Source organism: Lissotriton vulgaris, chromosome 6 (genome assembly GCF_964263255.1).
Source record: "Lissotriton vulgaris chromosome 6, aLisVul1.2, whole genome shotgun sequence".
In the NCBI taxonomy this organism is placed as follows: domain Eukaryota; kingdom Metazoa; phylum Chordata; class Amphibia; order Caudata; family Salamandridae; genus Lissotriton; species Lissotriton vulgaris.
In genome coordinates, this window is record NC_141694.1 from 595,164,729 (window position 1) to 595,185,810 (window position 21,082).

The 21,082-nt window shown below is 44.2% G+C and overlaps 1 protein-coding gene across 1 annotated transcript in view; it reads left to right on the plus strand.

The window, feature by feature from the left end:
- LOC147707754 (trypsin-like) overlaps window positions 1–21,082 on the plus strand; it is a 49,986-nt gene that overhangs the window by 15,685 nt on the left and 13,219 nt on the right. Inside the window, exons 2-3 of the mRNA XM_086925665.1 lie at window positions 2,500–2,668; window positions 20,243–20,502. Of these exons, the coding sequence (XP_086781791.1) occupies window positions 2,500–2,668; window positions 20,243–20,502 (429 nt within the window). The remainder of the gene's footprint in view (window positions 1–2,499; window positions 2,669–20,242; window positions 20,503–21,082) is intronic.

Here is a 21,082-nt window from a genome sequence, read left to right on the forward strand (position 1 = left end):
CGAGTGCATCTCTCTTCTCCGCAGCCATTTGGGCCTCCCGTTTCTCCCGCTGGCGCCTATTGCGGGACCGAATGCGTTGCGATTGTCTGATCTGAGGCAGTTTAGGCCGATCTCGCCTACTTTTGTGCGACCTATCCGTCCCCGCTCTGTACGACTCCAGCCACTGCCATGCCTCATCCGGAGTCTGAAAGAAGTGCGTGGTCTCATCCAGGATGACCCGCAGCTTGGCCGGGAAGAGCAAGGAGTATTGAATGCCCTCCTCTCGCAGCTCCTTCTTCACCGCCAGGAACGATGCTCTATTTCGTTGGACCGCCTGGGTGTAGTCCGGAAAGATTGTGACCCTGCTGTTCTCCACCTCAAACGGGCCCGACGTCCGAGCCCTCTGGATGAGGAGGTCCCGGTCCTTGTAATGGAGGAGCCGCACCACCATCGGTCGGGGGGGCGGCCAAGACCCGGCGGGCGAGCAGGCACCCTATGGGCTCGTTCCAGAGTAAAGAAAGGAGTAAGCCCCTCCGGCGCCACCACAGTCCGAAACCAGACCTCCATGTAGGCCACCGCATCCTCCCCCTCAATTCGTTCCGGCAGGCCTACGACCCGCACGTTATTCCTCCTATTGCGGCCTTCAGCATCCTCCGCACGTCGCTCCAGCGAGTCCAGCCGGGCCAGGATGTCCGTGATCTTATGCTCCGCGGTCACCACCGACGGTTTCACGTCCAACAGCAGCTGATCATGGTCCTTGACCTTATCCGCCAGCTTCGCATGGTCCGCTCGCAATAGCCCCAGCCCCGTGGCTACTTGCGCGATGCCCTGCTGCAACGCCTCCTTGGTCGAGGCGATCGCGTCCAGTATGGCATCCAAGCGTCGATTCAGTCGCTGCTCTTGGTCCAACTCCGGCAGGGGGTCTCGCCCACCTGGGGCAGCGCCGCCCGGTCCCCCTGTCCATGCTCCACGGCCACCGGCCCTCCCGTAGCCGCCATCTTAGGGTACTGCGTCACAGGCCAGGAAACCCGTCCAGTCCCGGCACTCGTGGGTCGGTGCCAACTTCCCGATATCGAGCAGGATCAGGCGTCACCGCCAATGCCCGCAGCTCCAAGGGCCCAGTGGGTGAGCACTGCCCGATCTGCCCCCTCGTGAACCTGGAGGAGGAAGGGAAGAGGGAGGGATAGCGGCCAGCAGGCGTCCTCAAAAGTCCAAGCGGAGCCGGGTCCCCTGTCCCCCGATCTTCAGGACTGTCGCCCCAGTCCCTACCGCTTCGATCTCTCGGCTGCAGAGCCCTCCACCAGTCAGCACCAAGGCCGCTCAGTTTCGACGTCCAGAGCCGCCCGTCCTCTCCGCCGCCATTTTCTTCTCACTCTCGGCGACACCTCAGCCGCCGCTCATCAGGGTCTCCTCGGGGCCAACAGTCCCCCAGCAACTTTCTGCCGACGCCCAATGGTCCCCCTATACTATGTAGGGCAGGAGTGTCGACCACGGGTCGCCCAGGGTGCAGAAATCAGGAGAATTAGCGGGATTCCGCGCGGAGCTGCGAGCTCACGCCGTCATCCCGATCGGCGTCCAAGCCACGCCCCCAAAAACCATAGGTTTCAGACCTTATATAGTTAGAAATTTGCATTTAAAAAACCATTGAAATTGCTCCTATATAGTTAGTTGTACTAACTATATTTCGCGCACCCGCAATCCACTGCGGATGATGTCACATATTACATCATTCATGACATGGTCAGTGACATCATTGATGACATCACTGATGACATCTCAAAAGACATCACCGATGACATCACTGATGACATTACGAGAACGTGGAAAAAAGGAAGATAGACTTTGGATTTCAGTTTTTCGAAAGTGCATGTGGCATCATATATTTAAGAACACATTTCATATAGGACAGTTAAAGCAGCACTGTAGGCATAAAATGCAGTGGCAACCCAAGGGGGCTTTGTGCTCTATGTGTTAGTGAAGCAAAGAGTGACGGCACAAGTGACAAGTGGGTGAATACAGTTAAGGACGCAAGGTGACAATGTGACAAAAACACAATATATACAAAGGCAATGGTTCGTCCTCATTTAATCAGTGATGATTCTCTGTTTTGTGAACCAAAGTTGATGGTGCGCCATAAGTCGCGCTGTAAAAGGGTCAACCAGATTTCTAGTTGTTCTAAGCAAAATTCACAACAAATAGGGGTAACATTATGGCAACTCATTAGTTTTTCTCAAATATGTCAGCTCATGTGTTGTCTTTATTCACTTCAGATGATATTCCTAGGTTCCCACACAAGATGTTAAAGTTATCTATGAATATAAGAAGTCAGAAATACACAGCCCCAAGTGTAGATATTGCTTCACAAAAGTTAGTTGTTAAGGGCAGCGTATTATCACTACTTTGTCTAGGATAGGTGACTAACCTAATGGTCACTACTGTATGTACTAGGTATCTGATTCCATTACTGTGGGAACATCTGACCTACACCTCTTCAAGTTTCTCCTGAATCCTCTCTTGCAGCTGCCTATCCGACAAAGGTTGAAGATATCAATGATGTAGTCAACGGCTACAACTGTGCCCGAAACAGTGCTCCCTGGCAGGTCTACTTCACATGCAATGGAGGTCGCTGGTGTGGAGGTTCTCTGATCAATCAGTACTGGATCGTATCAGCCGCCCATTGCTATCAGCCGTGAGTTTTTTTTCTTCCGCACAATAGAGCAGTTGTTGAAATATACAGATGGGTACATGATCCGAGCAAGGGAATGATGCCATTACTCATTTACCTCTGAAACATTTCTGTTGGGATTGTACTTCAAGGCAAAAGAATGTCTAATGTTGAATAAATGCAGAAACAAATACTATTTAAAGCAATGTCAATTCATGATAAGAACAAGGTAAATGCTGGGCCTTCTGTGCCCTCTACCAAAAGGTACTTGTGCAGAGCACACCAATTGTGCACACTTCTTGTTTGTGCTGTTAGAGTACTTCTTGGGAATCTTCCACTCTTGCGCTTTTGTCTGTAATACGGCACTGGCCCGAGGCAAAGATGTTTGCTAACTCAGATGCAGGAGTATCTCTTCAGGTGTTCATGCTTAGCATTTCCGTTCACGGTATTGGTACTACAAAATGAGTACAGACTCTTGTGCACCTCTCTGTAATACAAAAAAACACAGGGAGTGTAAAAACGGGCCTGTTGCACCATTGAGATATTTCTGTAGTACGTCTCCTTGTGGAAAGTTTTCAAAACTTGCTACAGTTTGACCTCATTAACTGCACTTCTAAACTTATTACTCAATTCAATTCAATTCAATTAAATTCAAAACAGCTTTATTCGGAGTAAAATGTACATCCATAAAAGCATTCTATAACAAACCATAATTAAATTCATCCAAGATACAACATACAAAATTTTAAAACCTCAGACACATTTCTATACTATATTTCTTACTATATACCATACATTAGTCAAGGAAATTTATAAAGGCCTACATTTCTTAATTACGTTCAAACTAATGACATATTTTAGATTTACACAATAATGTAAAAATATTATAAAGTAGAACACCTTGTGCAACATAGATGCATAATTGTGCAAAACATCGCATATAATTAAAATCGCTATAAATTCTACACTTTTGTTGGAACAACTCTAATTATCCTCATCAATCTTTTCGTATGATAATACGTCTAAGTACGCCAATTCCTTTCTTCTCCTTATTGCGTGTACAATAAAATGTACAACAGTGCACATAATCTTCATATTATCCAAAGCACATAAATAATTAAAAGCATTTTTATAAATATACAATCTAATGGCAAGAAGAAGGGGTCTTAAAATTAATTTCCTTATATCACTATACAGAGTACAAAAGAATATAAAATGTAGTGTGGACTGGGCAGTTTTCCCGTTCAACAGGCAATTCGGTAGCTTATGGAAACATTTTTCCTCTGTCACGAAATGCTACAAGGTAATGTACAGTACCAAATCTCAGTCTCGTCAAATAGAATCTGTGCTGGGCATTAACAATCATTTTTAGGTAACTTTGTAAACCCCGAACAGACGGGATTTGACAATAAGCAGTAACGCTACATTTATGTTTGTCTTCAACACTTCTAGCACAGTCCATAAGCGAGACATATCTCAACGTCAGATCAATTTTGCTAATGCCTTGTATCGATATTAGATACCCTTTGATCAAATCTATCTTGCAATCCATCAATAAATTATGGATGTACTCTACTCAAGACATGGGATTTTTTTTCCAAATATCGAGGACAAGGCAATCTTTTATCTGTTGCAAGTTTTGCCTCATCCTTTGTCCATAGCCTTCGCCAAAAAATGAGACCAGCTATTCTAATAGTATCATTTATGTATGGTACAGCCAGTTCTCTATGTATGACATAATTGGCTGTGGAGCTTGGTACTGCCAAAAGTCTTTTCAGAAACTTATTTTCTTGTGTTTGCAGGGAGTCAGTACTTACTCTTCCTCATATTTCTGCACCGTAGCAGGCCCCAGTCAGACACTTAGTTCTGTACAAAGTAAGTATCTCCCTAACTGGCTTGTTTCCCATTTTGGATGAGAATCTAAAAATTCCCTTGACTACTCTTAAAAATTTCAAATTAATAGTATCAATATGTAGTCTCCAATTGCCCCTACTATTAAAACGAAGGCCCAAGTAGACAAAGTTTGGCACTCTGCCTATAACCACTCCTGCCACTCTTAAGTCTGGTCTTACAACATGTCATAACAAAAGTTTTAGTAAGGTTTAATCATGGGATAGCGCCTCGATAACACTGATTCTAAAACCAGGAAAATCAGCAACGAGTTGTGGGTCTTATAGACCAATTTCTATCTTAAATACCGATTATAAAATCTTTACATCTGTATTGGCAAATAGGTTGGGGGCTGTAGCAACAAACATCTTGCATGTAGATCAAAAGGGCTTTGTAAGGGGGCGTCCGCTGCACGAGTTGACATATGATCTTATAGGAGCCATTGATATGGCAACGGTGGCGTCACTTTCTCTTGCAGTGATGACTTTGGATGCCACCGAGGCCTTCGATAGGGTTAACTGGGTTTACCTATCGGAGTTCTTGCGAAAATTTAACATCGGCAAAACATTTAGGCGCGCAGTCAAACTCCTGTATAGAAATCCATCAGCTTCTATACTTGTCAACGGAAAACTATCAGACCCATTTAACATCTCTCGGGGTACCCGCCAAGTCTGCCCCCTCTCCCCCCTTTTATTTGATTTTCATATAGAGCCTTTTGCTCAACGGATTCGAGACAATAGTAACATCAAGTCTTTTGTGTTTGAAGGATGGGAGAGGAAGGTAGCATTGTATGCGGATGATGTTCTCATTTTTACATCTGAATTATGGTCGGCATTCCCGGCTGTAATTGCGTTGGCAGAGGAGTTCGGATCCGTATCTGGCTATGAAGTCAATGCTGCCAAGACGGATATAATGGTCTGGAATGACCCTGTGACAGTGGCAGGGGTACAGCTAAGTCCAGTCCTCCGTTACTTAGGCCTAAATATATACAAGGATATAAACAAGATAGTTCCAGCAAATTTCTCGCTCATTGCCAAAGAATGCCGTAGACTAATGAAATCATGGTCTTCACTTCCGCTATCTTTATTGGGTAGATCCAACCTAGTTAAAATGACTATTTTACGGAAGGTTACATTCTTATTTAACACAATCCCCCTTTTTTTTTGAACCTACAATGATAGCCAAACTCTAAAGTGATATATGTTCTTTTATTTGGAATAATCGCAACCCTAGAATTGCCTGGAAGAAGATCAGGCGCCGAAGAGAGAAGGGTGGTTTGGCGGCGCCCGACCTACAGCTCTATGGGTGGGCCTTTCAAATGTCCCATGCCAGGATGTTGTTAAAATCTCCGATAAACTCGGGATGTGGGTACATGTTTGCTGCATTACTCAGAGGGGAAAAGGTTGCCGACCATGAATTCTTGTTTAAGTTTGGGGATCCCAAGTTTAAAAAAAAAGTACAACTGAAGGTGTTGAGAGATATATGTAGAACATGGGCTAAACTTAGGCGTGCCATTAAAATTGATTATTATTCTTGTAAGGCCCCATTATGGAATTCACCTGGATCCCCGAGCTGGCTTTTGGATAGCCTTGCAGTACCACTGCGAGAGGCAGGATTGGTGGTATGGGGTGATCTTTTTGTTGATGGTAGCCTACTCCCGTGGGAGGTATTGAGTTTAAAAATAGGGACTCGATTTTCCAGGTTCAAATACCTACAAATACAAAGCTGGGCACACTCACAGATTTCTGTTAAAGGTAGATTTCAGCTAGGGGGTGATAGTATATTAGTGTCCCTCTTAATAGATAAACCCCCATATAAGAAAGAGGTTTCACTCTGGTACAATCTTTTACTGGATGAAATCGAGGGTGAGTTCCAGTTGCCTGATCTGCTGTGGACCGCACATATTTCAAACATCAGCGTGGAGAACCTGTGGTTTGAGTCCTTTAAGATCATGTGGAACATTGTGAAACCATCTTGGCTACGCCGAAACCATTTGTTCACGTTGCATAGGGCCTATTATTTGCCTCAACGTTTGTTGAAGTTTTCGGATAATTCACCTGTCTCATGCCCTAAATGCGGCATGGTAGCAGCTTCGGATTTGCACATGTTCCTAGATTACCCACTTTTATCACTTTTTTGGACTTCAGTTTGCTTATCACTCTCCACCTCCTTGGGATCCCAAGTTACATTATGTCCTGCTCTTGTCATCTTTGGTGTTTCCCCAGAGTTTCATGGGCCGGCAAAAAATTTACTTTTCTTTTGTTGGCCAGGAGGGAAATATGTAGGAGATGGAAGGATCGGCTACCTCCTACTTTGCTCGATTGGCGCACTTCTGTGCTACAAACATCGAAGTTGGACCTCTCAAGATCAGGAAACTTACGCAAGAGAAATTTCTGGATGTTATTAAATTGGTAATGGTCCTTTGATTGATCATGGTTTTTTTTTTGGGTTTTTTTTCCCCCAAGGTCCAGTGATTACGCTGCTTGGCACCTTTTTCCCACGTTTGACTATACCCAATAAAGTTGACATTGGTATAAGAATGGGTATATGAATGCAGCATGCGACCCTGACGGTTGTTCCAAAGTGGTTTAGTTGGAGTTTGGCACTACTTACTGAGGGGCAACTTGTGCTGCTTCACTAAGAGCCCCTACCAGTTTATCTGTGACAGTAAGCCTATTTTCATCTCCACATGCTACTATTTGGTCACCAAGGGCGAAATTGCAAGTCCTTTTTTATCATTTGCTGGAAGAACTTCTCAATTAGATATTGTAGACCATTTGCTGTCTTCGACAGGAGGACATCGTCATCCGCGTAGAGTAGTACTGGGGTAGTACGACTTCCTACTTTAGGGCAATCAGCTTTCTGTTTTTGCAAAAAGGAGTCCAAATTATTGATATATAAGGAGAACAACAGAGGAGCCAATACGCATCCTTGGCGTGCACCTCTAGTAACCATAAAATCCTGTGTACATTCTCCTTTGTTTCCAAAGCGACTCTAGAAGTTATGGAGTTATAGACTTGAGATAGGAATAAAATAATTTACTTTGGTGCTCCTATCTCTTTTAAAGTTTGCCACAACTTTGCGTGATTAACAAAGTCGAACGCGCTTGTAGGGTCCACAAAGCATAGGTGAAGAGCCCCCTCCTTCGCCAGCATGTACTTTCCAATAAGGAGATCCAAATTCAGGCACTGTTCCCCATACCTCTTCTGAACCCAAACTGGGCTTTTGAGAGAATGGTATTCTCGTCCACCCAGTCTTCTAATCTCCCTAAAAGAATCTTACCCATTAAATTTAAAGTAGAGTCCAGAAGGGATATAGGGCGGTAACAGTTAGCCTTTCCTATATCTCCCTTTTGGAAGATTGGCACAATAATGCTTCGTGACCATAATGCCAATATAACTCCTCCCATAGCAGCATTTAGAACATTCCCTAATACCGGGGTCCAGAATTCCATATTACTTTTAAAGCCGTCATTTGGTACACCATCCGGACCAGCCTCTTTGCCGCTGGCATTCTTTGAGAGGGCTAATTTAATTTCTGGCGATGTAATGGGTACAGAGTTTATAGTTTCTACTAACATAATGGTACTATTTGGCATTTGAGTGTTTTTTTAATTTCTTTTTTAAATTATTTTATTTTCAAACTACGGTAGGCACATTACACACACTCAGGGAGAGTCGTATCCCATGCCGGATAGCAAGACATTTCGGATATGATAGTAAAACACAGTCGTTCAGCCCACATCCCGGGGGTCGGGCGGCGGTAGTTGCAAGATTTAAACACTCTCACCTGACTGTGAAACATGCAGTTCATAAACAGAGAGATTCATCCCACCCTGTTACCTCTGTAAGTATATGGTGTAACTAACCTATAAACCAACTATAAACTATGCCTCCAACTCTGCAGCTCACGCATTGGAGTGGGTTTACATGCACCAGGATTAAAAATAAACTCAAAATATGTAATCCAGTCCTGGGGGGGGGGGACTGCAATTACAATCTTCGGTGTACAAATATCTTTAAAATAAGGATGATCGATAGAATGCCAAAATAAACATGCGTTACAACTTTCAGCAGCCTGGACGAGACTCGCCCGAGCGTCCTCTCGGATTTCCCTTTTCCTATCATTTAGATCTATTTTATCTTCTTTCCTCATTAGTCTTATTTTACTACAAATGCTAGGTTTAGCCTTAAGAGCCATTTTTAAAGTCTTGTTTAACTTTGTACATTTTTCGTTAAACCATCTAGGAGTATTTTCACAGGGTTTTTTCTTCTTTTTACTAGTTAGATCATTTGCTATTTCAGATGTAATACTACAAAAGGCTTTTACGATATGGACATCTGAAGTGGGGTTATTTAGACAGATCTCAATATCCTTTTAAATTTTCCTTATTATATTTTCCAGAAATAGTATTGGATCTACACCGGCCCATTTAATCGATACTCCATTATTTCCTTGTAGTGCTATATCTGATTGTATGGGTTTACTCCTCTGTTGGTGACCCAAACCAATTCTTAGTTTCAAATAAATTAAGAGGGTGATGGTCACTAAACAGATGTTCACTAATTATAATTTTCTCAACCAGGATTTTAAAATTTGCTGTTATAATAAAATGATCTATATTTGACGCACCTCTCTCGCCTACATAGGTTGGAATAGTATTATCACCCTGTGCGTTTTCAGGTTCTAGAACTATTAGGTTATATTTAGAGGTAATAGTATTTATAGCTTCTCCATATGGCTCATAAGGAAAATGAGATATCCGATCCCCAAAACAATCAATAAATCCACATTGTTCTCCTATCGGGATACCGCAAATTTCTGAATTAAAATCACCCCCCCCCACAAAATTATGAATGACCCAACGAGATCTCTCACAAAAATCTCTAAATCAACCTCTAAATCATTGATCACCCTTGACTTGGTACCATCAAAAACATTATTATAAAAGTTAATCAAAATAATTATTTGTTTCCTTTCTGAATAAAGTTGTATCAACTGATGAAATTGTGAATTGGTATTGACAGCTTTACCAATGTTGCTAAACCACTTTTAGCTCTCCCTCGCCTAGATGGTTTAGCATTAGTGCAAATTACTTCCATGTTTCTTGGATCATGATTATGCTAAACTTTTCTAAGGATTTAAGCCATATTTCAGTATTTATCTTGTTCTTAATACCTGCTATATTCCAAGTTGTAATAATCGGTGATGTATAGTCATTATAAACTGTACTTTGTATGGCCCTGTTTTCCTTCTAGCTGACCTCCGTATTCCTGGTATTACCAGGATTTTCGTGGCAATGCCTACCAGATATTTGAGGGTGCATACCACTAGCACTCATTTTAACATAGGGATATAGCCCTTTACCTGATCCATACTGTCTCAGATTACTACAGTCCTTGCACGGTAATTGCATGCTCGTATTATCAGTCGATCTATATACTCTTTCGTTACCGTCTCTCCTACATCTGAAAGAAATATCATCCATAGTTCTCTTCCCATCACACTCATCATTTTTCTTATGTCAATCGATTTCACTACATGCGCTGAATGGTTCAAACCTGTTAGGTATGGGGATATTAAAAGGAGGCTTATGCGGGTTAGTCCTGTGGATATGTTGGTGAACCTCGTTTGGCCTGTAAAAATATCCTAACGGGACAGCAGTTATATTTTCAGTCCTCACGAAATTAACTTTTTTGTTGTTATTCATCAAAATCTCTAAAAGGGCTTCTACCAGTTTACTACTGCGAAAGTTCACCACCGCACAATCTCCCATAGTGTGTTTCCTGGACTTCCCAACCCAATTCACTCTCCTCAGCATTATAATATTGTGATATAAGACAGTAGTGTCAATGTTCGTATTAACATTTAACCAATGAATCACCTGGTTCTTGAGTTCCCCATATGGTTCAAAAAGCTTGTTTTGTAAACTCGGGACATTTTTAAGCACAATAACATAAGGTGTCGCCTGGGGAGGTAGGTGTAAGGGCTCATCCATAGTGTTCTCGGTGGTATGCTCATGATTATTGGGCCTGTCTATTAGCCCTGCTCTGTTTGCTTCTTTCGCTATATCAGGACCCGTTCGATTTTCTATGGGCGGCTTTTGACTTTGAGTGGCCAACATAGACCCCCTATAACAGGCTTTGTAGAGTCATTTGCTAGCTTACTTTCACAAATGACTTTATTTCCACCAACATCCATATACCTAGGTTGTATGTTCACGTCTGTGCTTAATTTACACAAGTTTATAAATACAAGGAGGTCAATGACCAAACTAGTTAAAGAAGTTAATTCCTTTTGAACAAGCTTAAGTTCAGACATAAAACTTCGTTCCATACAATCTAATTTAGAATGCACTTTTTAAAATATTGTCTTGAGATTAACCATCCAGGGTTGACTGTCTGTGGCAGAGGTCTCTCTTTTTGATGTTCCCGCTGGTTTCCCCCTTTCTTTGCCTTTTGTTTTAAATTGGATTTTATCGTGGTGGCCTCTTCTGTATTATTCGTCATTCTAGGCAGTTGCTTGACTTTTTTTGCTGGTGATGAAATTAATGTTGAACTATCTCTCGACTCTGATATCTCCAGTGATGCTGTTAAAAAACACAAGGGTTGTCTCTTCTGCATGGCGGCGCCCCCCTGCTTACATTATTATCTGATTGTACTATCTCAGATTCCAGTACCGTCACAGATTTCAGGTGTAATGACAGGAGATCCTTGATCACCGCCAAAGGGGGTGACCCAGCCCAGCCGCCTCCAGTCGCTGATGGGCGTATAGGGGCCCTCCCTTGGCCCGGGATTCGCCCGGGCATGCGCGCGCACGCCCTGCGCTGCGGGAGCCCTAGCCGCCCCTTATGCGCCTCTTGGCGCGTGCGATGACGTTCTTGGCCTGCGCACCGCTTGGCACACTGGGAACTGTTGTCCTGTCCCAGTTCTCGCCCTCTGTAAACTTCACGCGGCAATATTCCCTTCTGGCCAGGGAACCGGTGGTTGTCGGCGCGTTCAGAAAAACAAGCAGGGCACTACTCAATGAGCATTGGCAATGCCAATAGGTCTGGCTTCTGAATGCACTGCCAACCAGGGGGGGGGGGGGGGGTGAAGAAGTGCCGCAAACACTCCTTTTCGCAGGCTCATGGAAACCATTTTTGCCTCCTGGAATTTTTTTCCCATTTGGAGAAAAATAAGAGGGTATAAAAAAATTCGTTTCAGCAGACTACGATGTGACTCGCAAATTTCAATAATGTAATAGCAGCACACGTCGTTATCAGTCTATGAGGTTTTTATTTGATCTACACCTTATGTTTGCCACTTTCTCTGACCCTAATTCATGAGAACAGACCGCACTCATGAGATGCATGTGCGGCTGCGTGACCACAGCTCCCAGTGTGTGCAGCACACAGAGTGGTATTTCCCCAACGCACCTACTGAGCAGCACAAACGAAACTGACAATATGAAAGTTCCTCAATATGTTGTAATAGACCGTGACCCTGCAGGGATCAGGGATAACATTTTTCATTAGACACGCACGAGCAGTGCTCAATTTATTAAAAAGTAAGCGTCAGGGCCCTTCTAAAGAGGCAATTGCAGCTTGCACCACCCTTTGCTCCTTTGCTCCTACCAGCACCGCCAATGACAGTACTAACACAACTACTAACCGTTGCACACCACACCACCGCACAAGTCTGGCAATAGAGACTATTCCAGGCCACCCAAAGCAATAGGAATGGCTTGGTTGGCAGGTGTTATTCATGTTAATGTACATGGATTCTTTAACACTGTTGTTGTGCTCATCTCAAAAACTAGACAGATACCGCCACCATGTGGTTGACTGGCATTAGTGGTGGTGTTAAGGGCCGGATAGATGTACTCAGCATTTTTCTGGTCGAATTAGGCCGTTTGTGGCCGTAAAAAATGCTTTTTCTGATGTGAAAAATTAAAAATGTAATTCGGTAACATGTTACTGAATCCCATTTTGCATCTTGCATTTGTGATTCGGCATTTGGAAGAGGCTTGTTTAGGGATTCCCTGACAAATAAAGAATCGGTATTCAGTGACGTAGCTAGACTTACTGCCACCCGAGGAGGCCCCTAAGTTTGCTGCCCAATGCAGGTAGGAGCGGGGTTGGGTGGCATGTTCCAGGGGGAGGGGGTTTGCAGACGACTTGTCGCCCTCGGGGCGAGGGAATAGTGGCAGTCGACAGACACAACTTGCTCACCTCCACTGCTTCCATAAATAGTGCTACCCAGGGCGGACCACCCGTCGCTCCCCCTAGTTAAGCCACTGTCCGTATGGTATGTATTGCTGCTTTACAACTGAATTCCAGTCGTAAAACAGTATTTACTTTACCACTGGTTGCAACCCATTTGCAAGGGGAAAGGGGTCCCTTTTGAGGATGTAAACGTTATTTTTTAAGAGCAGGCAATGGTCCCACAGATTACTGGTCAAGGAAAACAGGTAGCTTTTGCAAAAAAAGGATTGCTTTACCAAAAAGCAATCACAGACATGGTGGTCTGCTGACCTCAGCAGGCCACCATTCATGTGATAGCTGCGATTCCTAATGGGTTGCAAATTGGGACCTACCTCATTAAGATGCATGAGATAGGCCTACTTGTGACTCACTAGGAATAGCTAATGAAACGCAAAAGAGTTTCATACATTAGGAATACCGATTCCCTAATTGCCAGTCAGAGAGAATCGCAATTAGGACATTGGAATTCCTCATTTTTGTACATCTGGCTCTAAGTGCAAGTGCGAGCCCCGAAATCCACGTCTCAAATTAAGCACTGGACATGGCGATCTAGATGCATTTTGCAATAGCCCGTGGTCCCATTTCATACTTTGACACATGCACATCAGAGGGACACAATTTTTCGCTTAAACAATAGCATCTACTACAATAGAGAAACCCTCAATCTAAAAACAGGTAGAATTTCAGGTCAAAGGACCCAAATGCGTCCTGAGTCTACAGGCATGGGATGAAATCACGATTTAGTATACGTGATTCCCCATTGAAACCCTTAAAATGTTTTGCCCTATATAGGATTAGTTTCCCTACAATGCCTTTTAGCATCATTTAGCATGTTGTCTCTGCTTGACATGAAATGCTTATCTCGCCGCTAAGAAGGATCATCAATTGCCTTCTATGATTCCAATTTGATGTGAGCAATGTCCTTCCTTTGGCTTCCAAAACCAGTCATTGTGATGAATGCCGTTGTCATGCTAAGTGATGAGGTACAGAGTTTATTTAAGCACATCTTCCCTAGGATGAAGCTCTACATCTGAAGAAGATACCTTTGTAGACTTGAGAGCTTTTAACCCTACTCCGTTGGTCATTTATTGGACTGTAGATCTGTAAACTTGCCCGCATGCTTTAATTTTTCCCCTCTCTTGCTCCAATACATACAAGCCCACTCACTCGTCCTCTCTCAGCCTCACCTTTTCTATTAAGAGGCCAAAAGACACCAATTTACGTCAACCCTGTGAAGGAGGAAGGGACTACATTGATGCCTGAAAATGGGGACGGGAAGTAAAATATTCCAATGCAATAATACCCTGAGGCATCCCCGCCCCCGACCATCTGAGCAGTGCTGCCATCTCTGGTATGCACCAATGCACTGCACGTCTGTACACATCTTCAGCGTGATTATGCAGCTGAAAAGTGCTAGGTATTTTTGACCTTCCATTGTCTTTCAGCTAACGCACACCCGAAGGCCCCGCGCTCGCTGGCAATGTTTTATTTGTATTACTTGTATACAAAATAATGCTCTAAAGAAGCACTCGAGTTAACAAACTGATCCAACCTCAGTGAATAGCTCCGTTCAAGACTTTGAAAGTAGTAGCACGAGGACACAGACTGTAATTTGATCTATTCTCTCCTGGAGTGCATTATTTCTAGTCTGGCAACCTACCTCTGTCTGCCTGTCCATCCTTTTTTAACTTTGCCTCTTTTTTTCATCACAATTATTAACGTTTTAACGACAAAGCATAGAAGACAAGCCATCGGAGGGGGGTAGGGTGACCAACTGGCATTGGTGCAAATTCAGGACGGTGAGTGTAAAAATTCAGGACAAAGGGTCGAAATTCAGGACACAAATTCAGGACAGGAGGTCAAAATTCAGGACAAAACTTCAGGACAATTGGATAGGTTTTACAGACACATCAGAGGTCGCGCAATAGTATATAAGTAAGCCCAGCCATATCCAAACATATTCAACAATTTGCAAATCTATCCACCACGCATCCTTCCATCTATCATTTCACTCATCCATCCCTCCATCCACCCTTTCACTCATCCATCCATTATCCATCCATCCACGCTTTCACCCTATCCATATGTACACTCATCCATCCACTCTTCCACCCATCCATCCATTCACTCATCCATCCAGCCATTTACCCTTTCACCCATCCAGCCATCCTTTCACTTACTCATCCATCCACTCACCCTTCACCCATTCACCCTTTTAGTCATCCATCCATCCTCCCTTTCACTTAGCCATCCTTCCTTCCATCCATCCACTCACTCATCCATCTACGAATCCACTCACTCATCCATCCATTGACCCTATCACTCATCCATCCTTTCTCTCATCCATTTATCCTTTCACTCCTTCACTCATCTATTTATCCTTTTGTCCACCTACCCTCCCTTTCACTCACTCATCCATCCTTGCATCCACCCTTTCACTCATCCGTCCATCCTTTTAGACCTCATGGCTGCCTTCGATACCCTATCTCCCTCGGTATTAACATCTCGACTGAAGGAGATTGGGGTTAGGGGGGCGGCCCTGGGGCTCCTTTCCTCTTTTCTTGACCATAGAGAGCAAAGGGTGATGCTGGGTCAGTTTCTATCTCCATCCCTGTCTGTGCAATGTGGGGTCCCTCAAGGGTCAGCGCTTAGTCCTACCCTTTTTAACATTTATGTGACCCCCCTTGCCAGACTTATTAGATCTTTTGGGATGGAGGTAGTCTCCTATGCGGATGACATCCAGATCCTCGTCTCTCTCTCCCAGTCAGTTACGTCGACTGCCGCCAATTTTAGATCTTGCATGGAGGCAGTCGGCCAATGGATGATTCACAATTCATTGAAACTGAACGGGGAGAAGACTGAGGTGATGGTGTTTGGAGGAAAGGAAGAGATTTGGTCAGCTGAGTGGTGGCCGGACTCACTGGGTGCCTGCCCTGATCCTACCTCTTCAGCCAAAAATCTGGGGGTTATGATCGATCCTATCCTTAGCATGTGCCAGCAGGTCAACAGGACTGTATCGACCTGTTGGGGTATCATCCACATACTAAGGAAAATCAGGCACTACCTCTCTTTGCAGGCAAGAAAGCAACTTGCCGTTGCCCTCCTGGGCTCTCGTCTGGACTATTGCAATGCGCTGTATGCTGGACTGAATAAAAGTCAGCTACAGCGCTTGCAGGTGGTCCAGAACGCAGCAGCCAGATTTGTTCTCGATCTACCCCGACGTGCCTCTGCCACCTCTGCCCGGAAGCAGCTTCATTGGCTTCCTGTTGTGGACCGTATCCTTTTTAAGACCATGTGCATGGTCTATAAGGCGTCAGCTAAAGCCAGCCCTACTGGCATTGGATCCATTTTGTCCCATTATAATCCTGGGAGGAACCTTCGTTCCTCTAACAGACTTCTTCTTTCTGTGCCTCGCATCCGGAAGACCAGATGGGGGGGTAAAGCTTTTTCCAATCTGGCCCCTAAATGGTGGAATGCTCTCCCTCTTGAACTAAGGTCTCTACCCACTCTACAAGCTTTTAGATCTGCCCTAAAGACCCCCCTCTTTGTACGAGCGTACCTGTAGTGGTGCTTTGCAATTTTTGATCTCTTTTGATAGGCGCCTTGACACCTTCGGGTTTAGTTTGCGCGATACAAATGGCATAATAAATAATAAATAAATAAATAAATCCATTCACCCTTGCATTTATCAATTCATCAACCCATCCATCATGTCACTCATCCATCCACCCACTCACTCACTCATCATGCACCTTTTCACTCATCCATGCTTTCACTCACCCATCCACCCTTTTACCCATCCAGCTACCCTTCCACCTATACATCCAGCTATTTCCCTTTTCTCTCTTCCATCCTTCCACTCACTCATCAATCCATCCATCCTCTCTCATTATCCATCTATTCAATCTTTCATTCATCCATTCACCCTTTCACTAATTCATCCAGCCATCCACCCATCCCTCCACTTACTCACTCGCCCACCTTTTCATATTAATTTTGAGCTGAGCCTTTTTGACAAGAGGCCTATCAAGAACTTCACCTGCGCTGTATGAGCCATTCCAGGACTGGGACAGAAGCCACCCATGGCAGAGACAGGATCCACCACCGGGGGGGGGGCAGGGGAGGGGGGGACAGGAGCCATCACAGGGGCGGGGAAGGAGCCAACAAAGGAGGGGGAACAGGATCCACCAGGGTGGGCACAGGGGGGGGGGGCATGCAGTATTCTAGTATAATCTTGGTCTCTTTCTGGGTGGGGTAGGGCTCCTCACTGCCTCCTGGTCAAGACAACGAGAAATCAGGCTCTTTCCAAAATGTTAGTTTTGCCATCCCCCACTGTGATGTACAGTACTTACAGGAGATACTCCAGGAGACTGATTGTCCACCATACTTTGTTAATCTGTGTGGGTGCGATTGTGCCATTTCTTTATTTTATTAAATTAAGACTGCATGTTTGAAGAACCGAGGTTTGTTCACAATGTAGTGACAATATTTAAGCTCTGTGAAGAGAACCAGTGCTGCGCCGTCGTGTAATCAGGGCCGGTTCTAGGATGCTTGGGGCCCTGGGCTGAAAGGAAATGTGTGAAGCCCTCCTAAATCGCAGAGACATGGCGCATTCAGGGCTGTTTGCATCTGAATAGATACCCCTGCTCCTGAAGCTGCAGCCCCCCCCCTCTCAGTCACCTTCAAGCACCTCTTAACGGGTCATCAAGGGCTGAAGGTGTGAGGGTTGCCATCCCGCTGTGCCTCTCCAATAATGCTGGTTTCTGAGCTTTGGAACAGAGTCAAGAAGATAGGTGGGTGGAAGCTGTGCCGGCTGTAGGGTAGTGCGACCGGTGCCTGGGGTTAAAATTACGGACAAATGGCGTCCATTAAAGAATCCTTCACGGACAACGGACAGACGGCCGAAATTACGGACTGTCCGTGAAATTTACGGACGGTTGGTCACCCTATAGGGGGGCAGATCAGAGGAGGGGGCAGAGAAAAGGAGAGACAAAAGGTGGAGAAGTAAAGAAACATTCAATGCACGTGTTGAAAGGGTCTAAGAAGGCGATTGGGTAGTGCTGGCTGCCTAGCAGAGGAACAAAAAGTCAAGGGGTTCATAAAGGGGCAGGATTATAGAAAGGAATGAACAGGGTGGATGCATAGGCATATCATAACTGCTCAAGAGAAGATTCTTTTGTTTACACAAGATGCAGGATGTATATATATATATATCTGGAGATAGCACTTATGTTCATCAGGGCCACTTCTCAAATTTAACTTTGTTACGACGGTCTTCTCTTCCTGTTGTTGTGTTGTTTAAAAGGTGGACGGACTAGTAGAGTCTCTGTTGTCTTAAGGGTAGACATGATTCGCCATTAGCGACAAGTTCCCTTTCAATCTGTTGATCTGGCAGACTGCGTTCAACCACTGATCAACTGATGGCGTTCGCTGGCTCTCAGCCAGCTTGCTGTGACTCCCAGGAGTGTGACCCTTACCAATAGTTCGAGCAATTTCACTTTACATTGATGTGTCAGCCAAGTAGATTAAAAGAAAATATTACCTACAAAGTTTTGTGGCAAGATTACATTTAGAATATCACTTGAATTCATGAGCCAGCAGTGGGTGGGTTTTGGACACAAGATCAGCACTTTTTCCAAAATAGTGTTTCCACCTTGACAGTTGCTGCATGTAGGAAGCTGGCTCTGTATATACTGTACCAAAGTACGGTATAGTGTGCACAGAGTCCAGTGGATCCACTAAAGAGTTTCGGAGGTTGAGTAGATAATAATTTACTCTCTATTGTGATAGTGTGGTCGAGCAGTAAGGCTTTATCAGAGGGTAGTGTTAAGCATGTATTTACACACTCAAGCAAGACATGATTTCACACACTCAAAGACTGAACTCTGGCCAACTATTTTGTATACAAATATTTCTCTATTCCATTGTATTTTTAGAGCCAAATCCGACTTGATACAGGTAAGTAAAATAGTAGTTTTCTGATAATACAATTGAATGCAGTTGAATGTAGTTACATGTAGGTCATATGTTCAGAAACAGGTGAAATTATTTGTCAGTTACTTTGCAATTACTTTACGATTACTTTTGAGCTTACATTACAGATTTGCTTTTCTACTCAGTGTAATATGGCTAGATGTAACACTGGGACCTTTCCTAAATAAAAAGTAAGTCCGTTTTTGTAAACACACAGTTTCTTAAGTTCTCATACGATTTCCAACTTCACATTTCGAACATTTTTCACAAAAAAAGCAGTCAATGCAATCCTATGGGAGGAAATGAAGTTATCGGTTTAAAGTAAGTACTTGGTTGTGAGAGTTGGATTTTTGAGGTTAGAACCACGGTTCCCTCAGGGTGAATGATGCTCCCAAAGAACACAAAAACACTCAGCTTGCAATGGCTGTGTGTGTGTATCGAGGTTCAGGGCCTCTAAAGGTGGCACAATACATGCTGTAGCCCTGAGAGGCCAGCCCTGGTCACAGGGCCCTTGTACCCATGGTACCTTTTACAAGGAACTTACATGTGGCGAGAGAGTTGCCAATTGGGTGTGCAACAGTGCAGTTTTAGGGAAAGCACATAGGCCCTGGGTACCTGTTTGGCAGGAACCCAGGGCACACTTAGACACAATCCATCAACACCAGGCAAAAAGTGGGGGGCAACCAAAAAGGATCACTTTCCTACACGGCAGAAAGCAGAAGGCCAGCTATATAACGTTTGCTAAGTGATCATGAAGTCCTCAAAAACAGAAATAGCTCAATTGTGTGATCGAAATTGATGTGGAGCATCCAATGACTCTTTCCCAGACTTGCTTCTGGTCTGTGTGGTGAGGAGAGTTTTCATAGATTCACCAGGGGAGGGACAGACAAATGGAACAATGTGGTTGCTTCTGATTTATTTGCAGATGGTTGCTCATCTAGGTCGAACATCAGCACCAGAGAGAGTAATCGGTGTGAAACAGTGACAACAGCCTTCCTTTTACCTTAATAGGTCCAATTCCTTCAGGATATTTTACTTTTGTGTTATATTGCATTGCTTTTCAGTTGTTTAGTGTGAACTGCTTGAAATGAGACAGTATATCCTTCAAAGCGTTGTTTATTGAGGTGATTCAGAAGTAGCTGGTGTGCTTGTTTTTAGGTCGTAGTTAACCCATATATATTTATTAACGCACTTGAGTATATTGGGAGAATTAAAGTGATTGTGCTTGCTGTTTACTTTATTGGTGGAAGTGGCAATAGCACATTTGGTAAACAAGTGATAGGGGTGGTTATGTTTTCACCTCTTTAAGAGTGGTTTAGGTTCACTCCTTTCAAAGGTGGCATCTGGAAGAGTGCTTGGCATTGGTAAGCGCTGATGCTTTGGGATTGGCCTACAGATGTTCAATGTAAAACATTTTGTTTACATTCCTCTGCCTGTCACTGATATTGTCTAGGATCTCTCATCTTCATCCATGTTTTTTCCCTTGCTAGGGCTAACACCTTGGTAGCCTACCTTGGTGAATACGATACGACTGTCGCTGAAGGCAGGGAACAAGCCATACAAGTATCTAAAGTCATCAAGCATCCGAACTACAACTCCCAGAATCAAAATAACGACATCATGCTGGTCAAGCTTTCTCAGCCGGCACAGTACAACCAGTACGTCACTCCGATTGCTCTGCCAACCAGCTGTGCAGCAGCTGGTACCTGGTGCCTCACATCTGGATGGGGAAATACAGTGACCAATGGAGGTAAAATGGCGCTGTCCGCGTCTATTTTTGCATGCATAAACAGGTGCATGGTATTATGTCTGTGCCTGAGAACAGTATAACAGCAACGTAGGTCATTTCTATGTTTGTCTCTACACAATATTGCAAATTTGCATACTAATGTCCCGCAGCTAAACATTTTTCTTCGGCTACTGTACGACTATAAACTCCTGTGCAAAATTTATAAAGAAATGTACAAAAATATAGATGCTATTTCCACGATCTGCGGAAAGTATATTCACAGTTTAGGATTAACTGGGGCTAAGATAATTTGTAATTACACCTGAGTAATTGGAGTTGTTTCTGTAAAAAAAGTACAAAAAAGACTTACTCCCTCGCCGCGCCTCACCTCTATTGTCCCATTGTCGTCTCCCCGGGCCAGAAAGGAACAGGAAGCACCCAGGCTGAGGCTCCCCTGGACAAATCACAATGCTGCAATGCAGCATTGTGATTGGTCTGAGTGCCGTGGTATGGCGCTCAGCCAGGGAATGGGAGCCTGGGCATGATCTCCGTCAATGCAGCCTGAGTGGAGAACATGCTAAGTGCATATGACTGTTTGGCT